General features: G+C 46.3%; 1 protein-coding gene across 2 annotated transcripts in view; it reads left to right on the top strand.

Annotated features, from left to right (window-relative positions):
- UXS1 (UDP-glucuronate decarboxylase 1) overlaps nucleotides 1-20,769 on the top strand; it is a 96,464-nt gene that overhangs the window by 52,401 nt on the left and 23,294 nt on the right. For both annotated transcript variants that reach the window (XM_043603038.1, XM_043603037.1), the window contains exons 7-9: nucleotides 10,136-10,240; nucleotides 13,257-13,316; nucleotides 16,117-16,238. In XM_043603038.1, coding sequence (XP_043458973.1) covers nucleotides 10,136-10,240; nucleotides 13,257-13,316; nucleotides 16,117-16,238 — 287 coding nt within the window. The remainder of the gene's footprint in view (nucleotides 1-10,135; nucleotides 10,241-13,256; nucleotides 13,317-16,116; nucleotides 16,239-20,769) is intronic.

The raw sequence follows: 20,769 nt of genomic DNA on the forward strand, positions 1-20,769 counted from the left end.
CTGCTGATGTCATAAATTATTCTCCTCCTTTGCGCGTAGAGTGTATTACAAAGTATGTACACCCAGCATTTAATACGTAACTATTTTTTCATACCTTTTTCCTAATAAAAGAAATTCCAGTTGATCTGAAATTTACACCATAGCAGTAACGCTCTTCAGCTTCCAAAAGTATTACATGGGATTTGTTTTGGTTTGTTTCTCTGGAGCTGGCAAAATTTTGGACTGTAATGGGTGTCACACAGAGGTGTCACTTAATTTGGCAGTGTCCTAGAGGAGCTTCATTAGTTTCCCTTCGGCACAGCTTTCCTCCTCTTGTTATTTTCAAAGCATAACCATTATGTTTCAGAAGCTGGGGCATTAGCCATGTAACTGTTGTGGGAAAGTAACTGTCATCTGGACTCAGATTGTGGTGGTGGAATTGGGAAGAAAGTGATTGCTACACACGCGGGGTGTGCACGTCAGGGCTGGGAATGGGGTACCGCGGAATCTGGGGACTGCTATGTGGTCATTAACCGTAAAACTGACTTAGACCAGAGGTGCTGTTGTCACAGGGGTTATGTTAGAGGCCTCTGCATTGTCTGGACTGCACTGTAGAGAAGAGATAGAGCTTCTTTGGAAGGAATTGTAATACTCACTGAAATAACTTGATCTGGTTTTATATTGCTTTAAAAGAACTCTGGATTTTACCAGATGCTACCATTTAAGTTGCAGAAGGTGAATCTGTATTGAACTCTGGAAGGAGCAAAGTTAATTCTTCTTCCAGCCATCTATTTAGGACATGGGGAAGTTTCGGAGAAGCGAGAGTTGGTGGGTAGCAGGTTGTGTTTGGGTTTTGCGGGGGAGATGCCAGGCCATGGAGATGGTGAAAATGAGGTGCAGTGTTGGGACAGCTCCCTTGTTCCAGCCTGGAGGCCTGCTGGGCGGATGTTGGCCACGGGTGGGCTCAGTGAAAAGGGAGGATGTCTAGAGAAAGAACGTTGTGACCGTTCAGGCAAGGATTAAAGACACATAGGAAACTGAGCACTGACCCCCGGAGGGTTTTCAGAATGGAGCAGACACTGCTGAAGGAGGATGGAGGTATAGACGGTCCCCGATTTAATGATGGTCGACTTAATGATTTTCCATCTCTACGACGGTGTGGTCAACAGTACACATCCAGTGGAAACCATGCCTCAGAGTTTTAATCTGGATCTTTTCCCGGGCTGAGGACATGCAGTCCTGTCTTCTTGTGATGCCGGGCAGTGGCAGCGGCCACAGCTCCTAGTCAGCCAGTGATAACGAGAGTCAGCAACTGGTACACTGACAACCACTCTCTGCTTTTGCTTTCAGTACGGTATTCGATAAGGTACAGGAAATATTCAACGCTCTTTACAAAGTAGGCTTTGCCCAGCTGTGGGCTAATGTAAGCGTTCTAAGCATGTGTGCGGCAGGCTAGACTAAACTGTGTGTTCAGGAGGTTATTTTATTAGCACTTCCCCATCATGCAAATTTCACATAGTTTTATTGGTGTTGTCTCGGGTGTCTGCAAGTTTGCAAGTATGGGGCCATTGTGAACCTTGCTTGAGAAAGCCGCCCCGTATACACATCGAAGTCACTGTTGTCACTGTCTTAGACTCATGTCCAGGCTCCTGATGTATATAGCCTGGGCCCCTCCCAAAAGCTGTTCCAGTTTACTTGTCCGCCATCTGTACAAGCAGCAACCTTGAAACCAACATTTCTGTAGAGGACAGAAAACGACAGAGACGTCCATTGCGTCATGGGAAGCCCAGTCCTGGAACATGCAGTACCTGTGAGTAAGAGGTCCAGAACAATGAAAGCAGAAAATAACAATTGCAAACACTTAATGAATACTCACTGTGTTCCAGGCACTATTCTAATCACTGTGTATAATTAACAGATTTCATTCTTTCAACATACGGGTGAGGTAGGCATTTATTATCCTCATGTGCAGGTGAGGGAACCAGTGCGTGGAGCCCTATTACCCACCTTGTACCCAGGTGTGGAGATCCTGTGCAGGGCCAGGAGAGGTGGGCACCAAGACAGGGAAGACAGGAGGAGAGGCTGGACTGTCACACCCAGATCCCCCAGAATTGTTCAAGAAAGGTGGATGGAAACTGTGTTTGCCAAGGACACTGGGTCCATGTTGACGTAGGTGTTTGAGGAGTGCTGTTCTGATTAGAATATTTTTGTTGAATTATAATTTAGAAAATTTTTTCTCTCTTTCAGTGTTTGTTGCAAATGTAAACATAAAATGTAGAGGCTGCAGATCGGAGATCCCCCGCTTTGTTCAGCTTGGAGCCATGGGGAAATCCTGCAGTGAATCTCTGGCATCATAGGTGCTTTCTCACCCTGGTGTTATCACAGTGATCCCCTGGCACTTGGAGGAGATTCCAGGGGAGGTGTGGGTGGCTGCCAGCTGCAGGAAATTGACAGGCAGCAGCACTGACCATAACTTTGGGTCCTGGGGCTGAGCCAGACCTCTGGCATACACAGTCTTCCCTTCGTATTAAGTCAATATTATTTGATGTGAAATGAAGGCAAAATCCCACTGTTTGAGTTCTTTGTGCCAAGAGAAATTTGGTCTTTACACTGAAACGTTATGTATCTTCTTAAATCCTGTTTTCCATCGTAAATACTGGTGTTGGGGGACAAGGGTTAGGCCTCGCGTTGTTCCATGTTGCAGAGAGGGACACCTTGTGTAGTATTTGTGGCAGGGCTCCAGCCTGGACTGCAGGGAAAGAAAACGTGTAAGGAGTATCTTTACGATGAGGTTCTGCTGTATGCTAAATAATCCCACAAGTTCACAGCAAGAATCAACCTTTTGTTTTATTTTGTAGTTTTTCCAAAGCTGCAGGGTGCAACTCCTTACCAGTTAGGTAAGGTGTGGCTCTGGCACAGGGAGGCGGTTGGACTGGGCTATGCTGGGAAGTTGTGCCAAAAATAAATAAATAAATAATAAATAAATAAATCACCAGGAGATGTAAACATTCAGTAGGCTTTTATGTGGATTTCCCCTTTGGTAGGAGAGCACACTCGTTTTTTTTTTTTTCATGGAACCTGAGCAATTTGGGGTTTCTCAAGAGTCATTCAGTTTCTACACCTTATTCCTTCTATATTTATATATCATCTGCGTGGACTGCAGGCACAGTGAAATTCATCTTGAAAACATATAAAACGTTCGTTTGTGGTGCGTGTAGTTGCAGTATTATTTTCAGAATCCATGGTAGGGCCGAACGAGCCTCTGCCGTACCCTCCCCTGGCCCATCCTCTTCCCAGCATGAAAATAATGTCCTGTGTTTTGGCAGGCATACTGTTTTGGACCTATTTAAGGAAATTCTGTGAAAAAGGAAAATACTGGCTTGCTGTACTGTTTCCCTTCCTTGATCATTAATTTGAGCTAATCTTTTAGGGCTCATTTCTCAGGCTCCTATTTTTCTCTTCATGATTACAGCACATGGCCCTGGAAAACGTGACAGGGTCGCAGGACGGTCACGTGGTGGTCAAGTCCAGAGGCACAGCTCCAGCAAATGAGAGGGCATGCCTTTCTACTTGTTTCTTCCTCTCCCTCCCCTGAACTTAGATTTTTGAATGCCACGCTCATTTTTGGTGTACTTTTTGATAAGGCAGTTGACATTTTTTTTGAGGGCTTTTCTCCCCCTCTGGGATGTGAGGGTTAACTTTACTGTTCTGTTATTATTAATATTACTTAGTACTTTCATAGCACCTCTCATTCCAATTATTTATGTTATGCGTGTTCTAAAGTCCCCCCCCACCCCTCCTTGCTCTCCTCTTCATAATTCCTTACCCGGATAATTAGTCAACAGCCTCCATCATGTGGTCCTTTTTAGGACCGGAACCAGAGTTACTGTCATTAATGCTATAGGCAGAACACGTTCTCATGGGAAGGAGGGGCTGTTGGAAATAATTTTCATAGGATTTCAGGTTCTTCTTCAGTGCATCAGTGTTGCTACTTAGGCGTCGTGACATAGTTTTTATAGGGCATACCTTACTAGCCTTTCCAAGGGGTAACAGAGGCTGCACTCAGGCTGAGCGAGCAGATGGAATAGTCTTTTGGATGAAAAGGCCCCAGTCTATGGCTCGTCTCTTCACTCAGCTAACTTTTAGTGAGCACCGTTCCCAAATTGGCCCCGGCCAAGGCGCCATGTAGGGGAATTTATTTTCTGTGGCAGATTCCTAGGCCTGTCTAGCCATTCTGATGCATTAGGTCTGCCCAGGAATCTTCCTTCATGTGTGCTCATAGGTAACAAGGGCGGCCCCCCTGCTGTAGAGAGCAAAGCTGTGTGGAGATCTAAGGAGGAAAAAGGATTGCTTCGTGTGCTTAGTGAGCTTTTCATCTGGTGAACAGGATGTGTAGGAAGCACTTGACAAGGCAGAACGCAGTAATTAACCAGTGGCACAGGCAGCCGGTGGTAAGAGTGATGATCTCTGACCAGGGCCCGCAAGAAGGCTCCCCACACAAACTGACATCTGAATTGAGCCTTGCAGGAGAAAGTATGGATCCTGCATATGCAAAGGAGATGGAGCGGATTAGAAATGCTTGCACCTTTTATTTGATGTCAGACTCACGAGGGATGGGCTCTCAGGGCACCCTTTTCTCCCGCGGTCTTTGATGCCTTGGAGACCTTCCTTTCTTCACTGCATTGGTTGTCACCTCAAGAGTAAAAGCAGTGCTGAATGATGTCTTCTGTGAGATCACAACCCGTACCCTCGATTTGCATGGTCTTTGGGGAGCACGTGGCAGCTGCACCTGCATGAGCAGAAATCCGGAGGTCGCAAGCTCAGTTCCAGGCACGTGCGAGTAGGCTCTTTGGGGTGGCACTCAGCTCTGAAGGTTCGGCCAGATTTACTGCATTGTGGATCTGGCCTGCTTCTGCCCTGAGAGAGGCAGTGGGGTGTGATGAGATGTTTTATAAAGAGAAAATGCAAGGACTTCTGGGCGGCTCAGTCGGTTAAGTGTCCCGACTCTTGATTTTTGGTTCCGGTTATGATCTCGTGGTTCATGGGAATAATCCCTGTGCCAGGCTTTACACTGAGAGAGCAGAGCGTGCTTGGGATTCTCTCTCTCTCTCTCCCTCTTTCCCTGCCCTCCCCCGCTCATGTTTGCACTCTCTCTCCCCCTCTCTCTCAAAATAAATAAACTAAAAAATAAAAAAATAATTGGAAATGCTGTACCTGAATGTGGAGTTAGTGGTCAGCTACATACACCTGTGTTCTTGAGCTTCGAAGCAGGTGAGCACGAACAGACTGCTGTTACCGGTCCTGTCTGTAAGCTGGAAAGGACGAAACTGCCTTAAAATGATGGCATTTTGTGAGACGTGTCTTGTTAAGTTACAGGTCTCACAGTAAAATCTTTGTTTGCTTCTTATTTTCAGCTGTTTATCAACTCTGAGTAACTTGGGGGAGAGGGGAGGGTCAGAAAGCAATCCTAGGATTTTCCTCGTATTTAGATAGACACTCTTAACAAACTTGCATATTAACAGACTATAAATCATTTTCAAAGGTTTTGTGTTTTCTTAAAGAAAGATTGGTCTTTCAAGAGTGTGGGTTCTACTTTTAAATTAGTAGTCTTCAAATGTGGCTTTAAAAGTATCTGTGTCTATAAAGGTCCAGAGTCTCCCTGCCTGAGACGTCTGCCCCTGGATGCCAGGGGTCTAGGCATCTTTCACTCGAAAGCTTCACTGGGTGACAGATACATAGCAAGGATTGACTGAGAATCTTGAATGACTGGCAGTGGCTCATGAGCCTTATTTTTAGCTCTTATATTCCCAGAGTAGAGAAAGGGAAGAGAACACATATGTACACAAAAAACTGTTCATTTTGACTTCAGCTTTAGTAAGTTATACCCTTTTTCCACTAATACTCTTTTCATCTGCTTTTACGGCTCATCAGTATCTTACTTTGTTTTTTACCATATGAACCATTGATTTCAAGTGTACCAGTCTGTAGTGTTAAACATATTATGTTAGGACAGCTCTCCAGAACTTTTTCACCTGCAAAACTGCAACTCTGGACCCACTGAACAGTAACGCTCCTCCTGGTAGTCACTGTTCTACCTTGCGTCTCTGAGTTTGACGACTCTAAGTACCTCGTGTAAGTGGAATCCTATTTTTCATGATCGGATTATTTCACTTAGGGTGATGTCCTCAAAGTACATCTATGTTGTAAGTATGTGACAGGATTTTTTTCAATTTTAAGGTTGAATAATATTTCAGTGTGTGTGTGTGTGTACGCACATGCACGCTAACACTATATTCTGTTTATCTGTTCATCTATCTATGGATACTTAGGTTGCATCTACTGGGGGCCATTGTGAAGAGTGCTGCTGTGAGCATGGGTTTATAAATTTCTCTTCGAGACCCTGCTTTCAATTCTTTTGAGCATATACCCAGAAGTGGGATTCCTGTTCTTACATTACTTCTGTTTAAGACTTTGAGGAATCATCACACTGTTTTCCATAGTGGCTGCACCATTTTCTGTCACCGCCAAAGTGTACAAGGGTTCCATTCTCTCCACATCCTCAACAACACTTGTTGTTTTGTTTTTGTTTTGTTTTGCTTTTTAAATAGTAGCCATCCTAATGGGTGTGAAATGATACCTCATTGTAGTTTTGATTTACATTTCTGTGATGATTAATGATGTTGAGTCTCTTATCATATGCTTGTTGGCCATTTGTATATCATTTTTGGGCATACAAGACCTTGCCATTTTTTTAGTTTTTTGATTCTGTTGATTTTTAAGAGTTCTTTATATATTCTGGATATTAACACCTTTTCATATATATGGCTTGTAAATATTTTCTTCCATTGTATAGTTTGCCTTTTTACTGTTGTGTCCTTTGATTCTGTCAGAAAAGTTTTTAAGTTTGATGTACTCCTATTTTTCTGTTTTTGCTTCTGTTGCCTTTGCTTTTTGTGTCCTATCCAAGAAATCTTTGCCATGATGTCATGAAGCTTTCTCCCTGTTTTCTTCTAAGAATTTTATTGTTTTAGGTGTTACATTTAGGTCTTTTGTACATAGCATAAGATAAGAATAAAATTTTATTCTTTTGCATGTAGATACTCAGTTTTCCCAACTGACAGTTAGAGACTCTCCTTTCTTCATTGAGTGACTTGGTATTCTTATCAAAGATCACTGAACTATGTATACAAGGCTTTATTTCTAGACTTTGTATTCTATTCCATTGGTGTATACATCTGTCTTTATGCCAGTAACACACTGCTTTGATTAGTGTAGTTCTGTACTGTTTTGAAATCAGGAAATGTAAGTCTTCCAATTTTGTTCCTCTTTTTCAAAATTGTTTTGGCTAGTCAGTGTTCCTTGAAATTCCATATGAATTTCAGAATGTTTTTTTTTTCTGTATCTGCAAAAATCGCTATTGAGATTTTGATATAGTGTTGCAGAAGTATCTTCTTTTAAAAAAAAACTGAGACTTTAAAAATTTTTAATTTATTTTGAGAGAGATAGAGAACAAGCAGGGGAGAGACAGAGAGGGAGGGAGACAGAATCCCAAGCAGGCTCCATGCCGTCAGCGTAGAGCCCAATGCGGGGCTCAAACTTATGAACTATGAGATCATGAGCTGAGCCAAAGTCATGAGTTGGACACTTAAGCGACTGAGCCACTCAGGCATCCCCAAAATTAAGACTTTTTAAAGCAACCACATCAGAAGTTTTCTGGAATAGTCTTGGCAAAAAAGAAGCCTTGTTAAATAATCCAGAAGATGGGGCCTATAGTCTTTTACATGTTGTTTTTGCTTTCTTGAGGGATGGTCATGGTATTGGAAAAACATATACTTACCAGGTTTTTCCATGAGCCTGTGCAGTACCTAGAACCCCTTCCCAAAGATACTATCTTCATAGAACCATCCGGCTTCCACTTTCTCCTAGTCTTGGTGGCTCATGTGTACTGAGCCTCCCAGATGTGCTTGGGCTTGAAAGACTGTGATAATTAGCGTGAATTAAGTAGAGACCAAGCTCACAGCCTAGAATATTATGCTCTTGTGTGGAGGCATCATTTCTGCCCCTTGTGTGAAGATAAACTGTCATCGGGCTCTCACCCCTGGGTGAGAAGAGTGTTAGGAAATAGCCCCGGCCCCTGAAGGCACTGTGGTGATTCCTATGCCATCCGGGCACGACAGGAGATTTTCAGGAGGGCATGGGTGGTGAGTGAGTGTCGGGGGGGAGGGTGGGCATTTTTTGGTGGGAGGGGATGTTTTCTGAGAAAGTTACATTGGAGAATTCACCATGGGAACTGTTTTTCCTAGTTTGCCGGTTTGCCTGTGGTTTCTAAAACCTAGCCCCTAATGTGCCATTACCTAAAAAGAGAGCAGTGGTCCCTGGTTAGGAAGAGGATGGGAGGCCAAGGAGGTCCCTGCAGGCCCTCTTGAATGGGCGCTGAAGCCATGTACAAGGAGGATTCGTTTTGGCTGTGGTGTTTCAGATCCCCCATTCCTTGGCTCGCTGTGATGGTGGTGACATTTTCTTTCACTTGGAGCTGAAGTGCAGTGGCACAGAATAGACTTTGTCTGGAGGGATGGCTTTCCTATACATGCTATTTGACAGGGAGACATTGCTTCCCAAGGGCCTCTCTGCTGTGTGGCAGAGAGCAAGGGTTGGGGATGGGGATGTTCCAGTGAATGCCTGTACACAGGGGAGTCGTGCAGAACCCAGTCATTTCACCATTTGTGGCTGTAAAAACCACCCTCCAACTACAACTCTAGTGATGGCAGTACCGTATAATGCTCAAAAAGCTCTGGGTTTGGATTAAAATGGAACTGGGTTCAAATCCTGGCGTTGTCATTATTTAGCTGCTTCACCTGCAAGCTTCGTAATCTCTCATGTAAAACAGGAATAATGGTATTTTACCCTCAAAATTATGGTGATTATTACAATGCGTTATCAGCTGCTTAGTGATTGGTGCCAAAATCCAGGTTCTCAGAATGTCTCTTGCTCTGAACTAAGTGGTCTTCTTTGTCAGTGCAAATCCAGATTCTATCTTGGTATTTAAAGTCTCACATGCTGTAGCTGGACCACATTTTCACTGAGACCTTTCAGAGCCGCAGCAGAAACTCTTGCCTTGTAGCCTCACCCTTTCCCATCCCTGGTGCGCAGCACACCCACTCCCAAGTAGCCCAGCCGGGAATGAGCTCCTGGCCCATCTCTCTGCACAGCCAGGCCTGCCTCGAAGCAAGACCCCCTCGCCCAGTCTCCTTCATCAGGCCAGAATCCCCCAGAGCTGGTGATTTGTCATTGTATCCCCACCCTTGTCCTGTGTCCTTCACGAAATAGGCATTCAGTGAGTGAATTCTCATTATTAACGTTAGTTTCCAGTGTGTCTTTTTGCTCGGGAGCCACTAAGCAGATCCTCAATAAATAATCAGTCAATGAGGGGGCGCCTGGGTGGCTCAGTCAGTTGGGCGTCCAACTTCAGCTCAGGTCATGATCTCACAGCTGGTGAGTTTGAGCCCCACGTCACGCTCTGTGCTGACAGCTCAGAGCCTGGAGCCTGCTTCTGCTTCTGTGTCTTCCTCTCTTTCTCTCCCTCCCCCGCTCACGCTGTCTTTCTCTGTCTCAAAAATAAACAATGAAAACAAAAATTAAAAAATAATCAATGAAAAACAGAAACTACCCCCCAACTGTCATCTCAGGGTCTGGTTTTATGTACACAAGATTTGCAAAAACAAAGCAAAAGATTATTTCCTCCCGTACGTTAGTGCTTTTATGTCAGATTGGTTTTACAAATTAAAAACGTTGCTTGCTTTGGATGTTCATGTTTAATTCAGTGTCTGAAAAATTGGTCTTCCTCCTGATTTGCATGCTGTATCTGGGACAGATCTCAGAAAACAGTCAACTCTGGAATCAGATTGACTCTGGTTAGAGAACAGGCCCAGATTACTGGGCCCCCATGTGTTTTTGTTGCAGACAATTAGACTTTCTATTTTTGTTTAAAGTTCTTCTAATTGCAAAAGCAAATTCCTTTTTATGAAGAGTAAAACAGTAACAACTAGAATTTCAGTGCTACAGAAATGCCTGTATCATACAGTCTGATTCTTGGGAATTCAGAGTATTTTTAATGTTTTCCATGGAAATCACAAACTTCCATTTTTGTCTCCTTTAGTTGACCAGATATACCACCTGGCCTCTCCGGCCTCCCCTCCAAACTACATGTATAACCCCATCAAGACGCTGAAGACCAATACGATCGGGACGTTAAACATGCTAGGTAAGTTGTCCTTCTCTTATTTCGCAGCTGTTTTGGGGAATGTTGTAGGCAATCCCAAGCATAGGCCATCGACGTTCTGTTAGAGCTTCGTCTTGGACTTTAGACCCCTCCCTCACCCCTGGAGTGACTTTACGAGCCATCAGAGTTGTCATGGGGGACACCACCATCCTAGTAACCAGTCTGCACTGCCACAGTTGAATCCCCCGAGAGTGACCACCTGTCACTGTGACTGTGTGTGTGACTGCGTGACACCTTCCTTCACTTTACCCTGTGATACATGGTGTGTGTGCCTCTGAGCTGGAAGAGGCACCGGCGACTCTGATCCAAGGCCAGGTCGGTGCGGACTGCACGCACGGGGGTTTCAGGAGTGCTCCTGGGAGGAGCAGAAAACCGGCCGACCTTGTGGGGTTGTCCAAGCTGAGTGCCCAAGTCTAGGCTGAACTGCGGGATTCACCAAAGGGGGCCACGGGTGCGTGTTACAAACAACACGCCGTAGATTGGTAGCTGTGGATAATGCGTACCTATGAATGCTTGAAATCAGAGGCATCTTAAGTTTGACACAGGTTTCAAAAACTGGGAGTTTTGATTAGTTGCAAAGTGGGGAAAAAGGAACCACTTTTTAAAATGTCAAGTGAAAAATGGATTTAATTATGGTAACATTTAAGACAGCTTCTATAAATGGGTTTGGGAAATGCAGCACTAAATTGTAATTCGAGGGAAGGATGGAGACAAGGGACCGAAAGGGATGCCGGAGACTGGTTTTCAGTCCTCGTAGACTAAACAGTTTGAGGGGTCCAGCTCTGCAAGAAATAGATGATTCATTCTCCTAGTGTAGAAGGGGCTATGTTCCCTTGGTTACAACCCCTGCCCTGGTCACCAGACAGAACAGGGTCTCCCTTCTGCTCAGAGGTAAGACACTGGTAGAGTTGCCTGCTGCTCCCACCCCTCCCCACACTCCCTCTGCCGCCCCAGCCGCCTCCTTCGTACCCAAGTGAGATACAACAGAGGAGCCACCAAGCACGTGATGTTTAAGAAGATAGCATCCATTGTGCAGTCACTGTGCCCAGGCACCGTCCTGTCTTTTGCCAGGGAACTTGGTGTTTCCTGGAGAAGGCGATATATGGGCCCAGGCACCAGTGACACCAAGGAGGTAGGGAATGTTCCCAAAGGGAGGTGCCAGTGAAATGCTGTTAGAGTTCCAGGCAGAAGGGACTCATGGGCCATGGGTGAGATTAGACCTGGAAGTCCTGAAGGAATGATAAACTCCTTTCAGGAATGACAGGGACAAAAGCTGAAGGTGGGGGACAGTCGCTCGGCCACAAAGGCTTCATATTCCAGACGGAGAGAGGTGCTGTCATTAATCACTTTGCACTTGAGACAAGATGCAGTGAACCCCCCCGGCCTCTTCCTGGTGGGGCCCTTCCCTCTCTGTGGCTCCCCACTTCTCTGGGCCCGTGCTCGGTTTCTTCAAGATGAGACCCCTTTGTCCAGTCTCTGCATAAACATCTGGGCACTAGAACAACACAGGTGGGGCTCCCCTGGCTCCCCGCCAAGGGTCCTCATGATGATGGAGATGCTCTGGGTCCTAAGTGTATCCATGTCAGTGTCCTGCTTGGGACATTGTACTCTGGTTTTGCAGCCTTTTACTGTTGGGGAGAATTCAGTAGAGGCTATGCAGGGTCTCTCTCTGTTGACTCTGTATGACCACATTTGACTCTACAGTTACCTCAAAAGTGTATTACAAACAAAACAAAACAAAAAAAAACACCCAACACCCTGGGGTCCTTCCTTTTGAAACTGCCACCGTTGCGTCTATGCAGTGATGTGGTATAGTGATCACTCGGCAGACTTCCGAGGTCTGAAATAGTGAAAGAGACAGACCTGTGGTGTTGGTAGCCTTAGCCTATAAATTCCAGATGCTGCTACGTCCCTTTTTAGCATTTATTTGTTCCAGCACGTTGTGGCATTTGCACAGATGATCTCCAGATCCTTCCTATTTGGCAGCCCTGCTCTCTTGTTCTTGGGCGTCTTCATGGCTCCCTGCTTTCCTCCCCTGGGTGCTCCCACACCCACACCCCAGGGCCCCTCATGCCAGGGCCCTTCTGTGTCGCCTGGCTACCTCCAGAAGTGCCCGCAGGCTGTGTGCATACACCCAGCTCCCAGCCCTAGCACTTCACAGACACCTCGCTGGACCTCTGCCCCGTGGGCGGGCATGCGTGCAGCACTGGGTGTGTGGCATCCCCGGCCTGTCGACCTGGTGGCATCTGTCCACAAAGGCTCAGAGGGGGAGTACGTTCGGGAGCCATTGGGTTAAGTGAAGGGCGATGGGCCTCTTTGGCACACAGCTGCCGTGAGCCTCTGATGAACATTGGGACTTTGTGAGTGCCTGGAGACTTTCCATACCTACCTGACAACCACCGAGCACAGTGTTCTAGTCCATTCTGCCTGCAAGGGGTCTGTGCAGGAAAGCGTTTAGAGCCCGACACAGGGATGTCATGACTCGTTTTGGAGAAGGGGCTGTTGCAGCCCAGCCTTGAAGGAGGTGGCGGGGGGGGGGGGGGCTGCGGTGTGGAGGGGCCCAGCCGGCGGGGGCTGGCTCCGGCACAGTCAGAATGCCAGGGGGCACGTCGAGGAAGTGGCAGGTGGGCCGCGTCACAGGGACGGTGGAAGGGAAGGTGCGAATGGCCTTGCCTTCTGCCTACTGGTGGTAACCCCGAACCCACACCTCACCAAACTAACAGATTCTCCATTTGGCCCTGCCTGTACCTGCACCTACAAGTGTCCAACTAAATACTGTGCCTCTGAGGTTTCGTTTGTGTTCTTCTATTTTGGTTTTTTGTTTGTTTGCTTCAAGGTAGATGCAATATGAGTGGATGGTGCACAGGGCACAGATGATCAGATACAATTCATACTAAAAAACTGCATCAACTGGCCACAAAAACATGCATGCGCTTCTGTAACTTCCTCGTTTCCCTGAGGTTGTCAGCTTCTCTGATCGTATCTTTGCTTTCCGTAGGGCTGGCAAAACGAGTCGGCGCTCGCCTGCTCCTGGCCTCCACCTCGGAGGTGTATGGAGGTGAGTGGTGGGGCTCCCCCAGTCGTGCTTGCTCTGGGCCCATGGGACTGTCTCAGGTGAAGAAGGAATCAAAAATGAGTGCAGGATTCCGTGTGTAAGACGGCCCAGCCCACTCTCCCTGCTTGTGCGCGAGCCAGCAGCGAGGCCACCTGTCAGCCACCCGTGGTCTGCTCTCGGAAAAGGCGCGAACCCCTTTTCCTCCCACCGAAGAACACCCTTGGACGACTGCTTCATGTCACCTTGCCCAGGAGGCCCCGCCATTTACAAAGCCACAGAGGGGTGTTTCCCATTCGGCTCTGAAAGGACCCCAGAAATCATGCAGTAGGGTTTTTTTGGCCAGGTTAGCTGGAGCACGTTATTCTTCAGTATGAGCAGTGGGTGCTGTGAGCCTGACCCACCGAGAGCTTTTGCTTGCTTGGCAAAGAGATATGTACTGATTGCCTCACCTGTTGTATAACGACTTCTGGAAGAACCTGAAGTAGGGAATGCCAGAAAACCACGAGCCTGTTTTGCCAACCTGCAGAACTTTACCTCCCCTCCAGGCCCATTAAGCCAGCCTGGGATAGGAGCAGAATGAGGGGTGCGGGTTCAGCCCCAAACCAACGGGTGCAGGGTTGTGGAGGACGGCATTGTTGAAGCAGCAGAAGCTAGACCCTGACGTGCAACTTATCTACTTCACATTACTGTTTTGGACAGAGAAATGAAGTGAAGGGGCAAAATAGGAAGAGATGCTTTTTTTTTTTTTCTTTAAATAAGGGAACTGAGCGAAAAAAAAATCTAGAAAAAGAGGAGTTCTACTAAATGCAGTTCTATTCTTTGTAATCTCTGTGAAAATGAAATCTTGGCAGTTAAAAGCGTCCACCCCCTACCTGTTCCCCTCATTGCTTTTAGAACAGACAGCTGAGTAGGTTTGCATTCCACCTCCCTGTTTCTTTCCATAGCAAGACTTCACAAGGGGTCAGTTTTCCTTTATAAGTCATTGGATGATTCCCCTTCTCTTCCTCTGATGAGCTTTATATATCACAGTTGAGAGGGCTGGATTTTTTTTTTTTTTTTTTTTTTTTTTTTAATTTGGAGAGAGAGCACGCAGGGGAGGGTCAGAGAGAGGGGGAGAGAGAGAATCCCAAGGAGGCTCCACACTGTCAGCGCAGCATCTGACGCGGGGCTTGATTCCATGAACCGTGAGATCATGACCTGAGCAAGATCGAGAGTAGGACACTTAACCAACTGAGCCACCCAGGTGCACCTCAAAGGGCTGAATCTTTTTAAATGTCTCAAATATAAAGGTACTCCTCATGTTGGCCAAAAGGGCACAGTGAGTGACATCTTTTCCCTGTCCAGCCTTCTTCCTCCTCTCACTTCATTTATTATCTGCACATTTGATGACAGTTTGTCATCAGTTTTTAGGGTTCTTAAGTAACATCAGGGTGTAACTGGTCTGCTCTGATGTTTGAATAGTGCAGGAAACTGGCATTTTGTGGAGTGGGTGCTTAGTGTGTTAGCCTCACAAAATGCTGAGAAGGGGAGACTAATTGGAAATCAATTGTGACTCTAGACCTTTACTTTTATCACAGAGAGTGGGCACTTTTAAAGTGGTGTCTTCAACCTTGGGCACCCTGGACACTTCAGCCCAGGGGTGCCGATTGAGGGACAGATGCAGGCGTGTGCCTGGTCTTCTTTCTTACCATTTGCCAAATTTATGATGGTCTCTTTGGAGTCTAGCTTGCCTGGCCCTTGTCAGAAATTCCCAGAAAAGGCCTAATGTCCATCTCTGTTAACATCTGTGTGAAATTAAGTTGCTGGTTTTCTCCTCTCAGGGGGTATTTGCCATAGACCTCTTCTCTCATCCTGTAGTAGAAACATGCCCCCTTCTTACGAGAACTTTAAACCACAGCACTGGATAGAGAGGTCTGAACCTGCCCCTGGATTCGGCCACGCTGCAGGGGTGGGGGGCACCAGTCTCCGAGGGGGGCCGGCCGACTCAGGCACCTGTGTATTCGTGACTCTGTATCTGTGAGCTGCAGTCAGATTTTGGCTATAAGATAAGCACGAGATGAATTTATAACACAGAGCTCCTGTGCACTGTCCAGGTTTTTTGGCTATGGCTGTATAAAATTCCTAGTGTGCCATATAAATTAGGTATCCACATACCCAAAATACACTTGTGTTAAAAAAGAATTTGTTACTAGGTTTCTTTAAATGGTCTGTGCCTTTGGCACATCTTAAAATGTGATTGGTTTACACACCAGAAAAACAAAAGTTGGGAAATATAAAATGTGTGCTAAGGGAACAAGCGGTCATTTGCCTCAGGGACGCTCCGTCCTTCCACCTACACAGACCAGGGTACTAATGTCTCATTGAGGCTCTCGAGTTTGTTCTAGGGTTGTTGGCACGTGGGGAAGTCCTTGTGTTCCACAGAGGTGCTCCTGAAGTTATTTCAAGAAGTACAGGCTTTGCTGTAGTTACATATTTTATAAGTATAAAGTTGAACCATACATCCCTTCACGTAGATTACATTTAATTATAGCTTGTATAATTAAGTGTTAAGAACAGTTTACGGGAGAGGGTCTTGCAGTTGAGAGAACCCTGGTCTTTTACTTTATTTCTTCCCCTGTAAAGGTACTGTCCAGCCTGTCCCACTGGAACTTAGAGAATGGGCAGTGCAGCATTGATCAGGGTCTCTCCATTTGTAAATGTTTACCCTGGTCTTTCTAGAGCAGTCTCTTGCATCGTAAATATTCATTGTTCACGATGCATACAAGCTTGATGAACACATGGTCTCACTTTCCTGCACTCACAGATCCTGAAGTCCACCCTCAGAGTGAAGATTACTGGGGCCACGTGAATCCAATAGGACCCCGAGCCTGCTACGATGAAGGGAAGCGCGTTGCCGAGACCATGTGCTATGCCTACATGAAGCAGGTATCGAACCGCATCCTGGGGGGCTTGGGGTGTAGACACATGGAGCACCTGTCCCGTCAAATGCAAAGCGCCATACAGGGATGAAATGCCGTGTTTAAGTGGCTACTGGGAGAGTTTAGTTTCCCACTACTGTAAATTAATAGTATTATCAGCAGCTTTTCCCGTGTATGTCCGTTTTAAAAAACAGTTTCCTGGAGATACATTCTTTGGTTTGGAATGCTGTTACATGACTATGAATGGTACATTTCTTTATTGCCTAATTGCCCATCAGCAGTTAGTAAGTGCCCGTGTTTTCCTGAAGCCTTCAAATTAGCGAAGTTTATTTTTGTTGTTGTTTACTTTTCTTCTGAGTTATTTAATAGGTCTACAAATGAATTCATTATTGCTTTAATTTGAACTTTCTTAGGAATTGTTGTTTATATTTATTTCATACTGTTTCCTGCCTTCTTAATTATTCATTGCTGTACTGGAGGTTTCTCCCATGGATGGTGTCATGGGGCAGATCTGGTCACCCACATGCTGTAGCCAAAAGAGCCCACTGACCAAGAGGTGGAGGGCCTCGGTTCCCACCCCAGCTCTGCCTCCAGGCAAGGACCCAGGCTAGTCCATCCTTTCCTTGGTCACTGTCCCTGAGCTTGGACCAGCTTTCTGAGGTCCCCCCCAGACATGCCCTCTAGTAGAGGGAGGGATATGGGCATAAATCATTGTGGACTGCAGTCAGATGGTGTGGCCCATACTCCTAGGACTTAGAGACTTGATTGCCTGTCCCTGGGAGCAGCAGGCGACCTCAGATGGCAGTGAGGGGAGAGGCGTTGTCAATGTGCCCGGCACTGAGTGTCCCTGAGCATCTTTCTTTTTTTCAGAGGAGAGTTCTCAGGAGGGGTTTTTTCCCTTATATTTTTAGTGAAATACCAACATTAAAGACCCATAAAATAACCTCTGCCTATGTGGGCATTTATTTATTCTGTCTTTTTTCTCAGCCAGAAGCAAAACTAATTGCTTTCTAAGCTACTTTGGGCAATCGGCTTGTATTATCCATTTATTTTAAGAAACAGTAATCAGTGGACGCCTGGGTGGCTCAGTCTTCAGAAGCGTCAGACTTTGGCTCAGGTCATGATCTCAACAGTTTGTGAGTTCAAGCCCTGCACTGGGCTCTGTTCTATCGGATCTTCTGTCTCCCCCCGTCTCTGCCCCTCCCCTGCTCATGCTCTCTCTCTCAAAAATAAATAAACATTAAAAAAATTATTTTAAAAAAGGAGAAGCATTAATCAGTTATAGAAAGGGCATAACTTTCTCATTCTTGAGTCCAGAATACCTTGACCCCGCAATTTAAGATTGCCTCCCAGGGCATCTGGGTAGCTAAGTCAGTTAAGTGTCCAACTTTGACTGGGGTCATGATCTCGCAGTCTGTGAGTTTGAGCCCCACATCGGGCTCTGTGCTGACAGCTCAGAGCCTGGAGTTTTTCAGATTCTGTGTCTCCCTCTCTCTCTGCCCCTCCCTGCTCTCACTCTGGCTCTCTCTCTCGCAAAAATAAATAAATATTAAAATAAAATGTACGTAAGATGGCCTCCCAGATACAGAGAACAACGTCTGGATATGTTGGTACTTGAGAAGACTAACCTGTGTTCTTAAGGGGCATGTGTCGCAATTTTATTGTATAAAGAGTTTGAAGACTTGTGTTTCTCAACTGTTTTCTTTTGCTTTCATTCTTGTGGTGTTTCTTAGTGAATTTTTAGATAGGTTAAAGCTGGTGGGCAAATAGGTCATTTTAATTGAACTTTTATTCAGTGAGTCTAAGGAGTGTCTATAGAGAATAGCTATCTCCTCAAGGTATGAGCCCATGGTAATTGTAATAGTAATAATATAGCCATCATTTATTGAGCACCGACTGTATGCCAGGAACTGTGATACACATCCACACACTAGCTAGGGTACTCATTTCAAACACAAACTACCATTGCATCCGATTCATCTGGCTCATGATATCGGGAATGTAGCATCTAGATAAATCTGGATCTGTCAGCATTTATGTTTCTGCTCACGGAGGTCTTGGGAGGTTAATGGCACAAGTAGCATTACTCTGAAAACTGTAAACTCATGTTCCCATTAGAAGCCCCTTGTGTGTACAGTTGGTCTGTGCCTAAGTGTCCCTGATAAGAGCCCTGTCAAGAGGGTGTCCCTGCATTGCAGGGGCTGTCCTGGTGAAGGACAGTCCCTCACTTGAATGATGCCTTTACTGTGGAATGTCTGGGATGTGCTTCACACACCGAAGGCCCCAGCAGACGAGTGTTGTGTGGATGGAAGAGTCACATCCATGGTCAAGTTAATCGTGTGCTTCTCACTGGAACACCAGGGGCTCTACCTGTGGGAACTATGTCCTGGTACTAGGTCTGAGAATGCCTTGTGGAAGAAAGGCTCTGTGCTTTTGAGAAGCTTGGGGTCTCGGCTGACAGCACCTAGTGGCCTGTAGACTTGTCCAGACTCATCACATTGTTTGGCACACCTGTCCAAGGACTCGTGTTGGGGTGAGTGTTACAGTCACTGTCATCTGGAAATAGCACATGCCCCTTGTGGCGAGTTGGGACTCGTAAGCAGATGTGATGCCACCGCCTTCCGCCGCAGCACTGCTCCTGCTCCTGTGGGGTAGCCACTAGGTCAGGGAGTGGCCGTGCCTCTGGGTGGCAGGGTCATGTCTGATTCTGGTGGCCACACAGCAGACAAGTAGAGGTCACGCCTCTTGATGTGTGGACAGCACAGTCAAGGGCCGTGCACTGGGGCGGAGGTCACTGGCCTTGCCCGAGTTCTGAGAGGCCTGTGAAGAAGGCACAGCATGGGCTTCCCACCTTCACCCCACTACTATTTGCCTTACAAATAACTCTGCTTCCTTGCAGGGAGAGCCATGGGTCCACAACTGGGCCCCCTGCGGCTTCCGTCTCCCTCCTTAGTCTGAATCCATGCTGAGGAGGAGGAGAGAAACATTGGTGCATTTCCTGCAGTCGAAAAGTGTTTTGTGTTCCTGCTCTGGCAGGATGCAGGGCCAGGAATAGAAAATAAGAAAACACAGATGAGCAGGAAGGAAGAAAAATTGTTACCCGTAGTCCCATCCAGAGATAAAAATAAGGACAAAACAAATAAACGCTGCCATGTGAAGACTGTGAAGGATGTAAATGTTTAGGACCCAAGTAAAATCTTTTACTCGGCATTATTATATTAGCTCCCAGAAAGAGTAGGTCGGACACTTCCTGTCCATATGGGGTTGGCTCCTCTGGGTGTGGCCTGGTCTGAGGGAACCAATGTTGGCCCCTCGGGGTGTGGCCTGGTCTGGGGCAAATCAGACCATCTTTGGGGTTCTCACTCCCAAGTGACTGATTTTCAGAACTCTGACTTTACTGCTGCTTGTGCTTCCTTAGTGGATGTAGCCGTGTGGACCCTAAGTGCTCAGTTCAGTGCCCCACAGTTCTGGGGGTGCTGCCCTGCAGTCCTGTTCTGGGTGACGCAGAGCAGCCGGACCCTGTGGGCTGTGAGGGCCTGTGGTGTGCTGGCCTCTGTTAGGGCTCTGCCTGTAGGGCATAGTCTGTTTAATATTCCCTCATTCTCATGACGCCTTGGAGGTAGGGGTGGGTGGCCCATTTTCCAGATGGGAAGGTGGGCTACAAAACTTGTTCTTAGCTCCCCCGCCTGTAAGTGGAGTCAGGACCCACACTGGCGGCAGCGCGTGCTCCTTGGCCCTTTCCTGGTGGTCCCGGTGGGGCATTGCGGGTGAGGAAGCTTGGCTGGGCGAGAGGAGGTGCAGCTCTGAGTCCACGGGCGTCGGCGCTGCCCTGAAGCACACGCACTCAGTGAGGACACCCAGGCCGGCAGTCCACACGGCATTGCTCTGTAATGACCAGCTGCTGATAGAGCGGTGAGGTTAGCCACCAAGGAACTGTGCCAGTTTATAGTTATAAATTCAGCCTTTCAAGATAGCAAGATACATTCAAAGCGTCAGGTGTACAATTTACGCTGTCTGGAAACAGATGAAAAAAGAATGACCAGAGAGAAAGATAAACCATCATCCTTTGGCATATTTTTACTTAGTTATTTCAATAACTTAAACTCTTTTTTTTTTTTTTTTACATGACACATCTCCTCTGAAGTGTCAGTTGTCACTTCATTGGGAAGACCCCATATGGTATGTGGTTGTATCTTACTCTGAATAAATCCAATGGATAAGGATGGAGAATATAATCAAGATGAAAAGAGGCATGAATAATCTTGGTCTAAAGATTTTAGAGATCTTTTTCTAAAGATCTAAAGGACGATTTTCCCTTTTCCAAAAGATTCTCAGAATCCTGAGTTTGTTTTCATGTATGGAAATATGCTAACATATTCTAAATAGAACCTGACTTCCCAGAAAAATCTATCGCACGTACACGTTTCAGAACACATCCTTTACAGAAGGAGAAGCTCCCGTGCGTCTTCTTCCAGGGGGTGGAATGAGATGGAACCCAAACAGGATCGTCACCTTTACAAAAACACGTGAAAGGCAAA

This window comes from Prionailurus bengalensis, chromosome A3 (genome assembly GCF_016509475.1).
Source record: "Prionailurus bengalensis isolate Pbe53 chromosome A3, Fcat_Pben_1.1_paternal_pri, whole genome shotgun sequence".
Classification (NCBI taxonomy): Eukaryota; Metazoa; Chordata; class Mammalia; order Carnivora; family Felidae; genus Prionailurus; species Prionailurus bengalensis.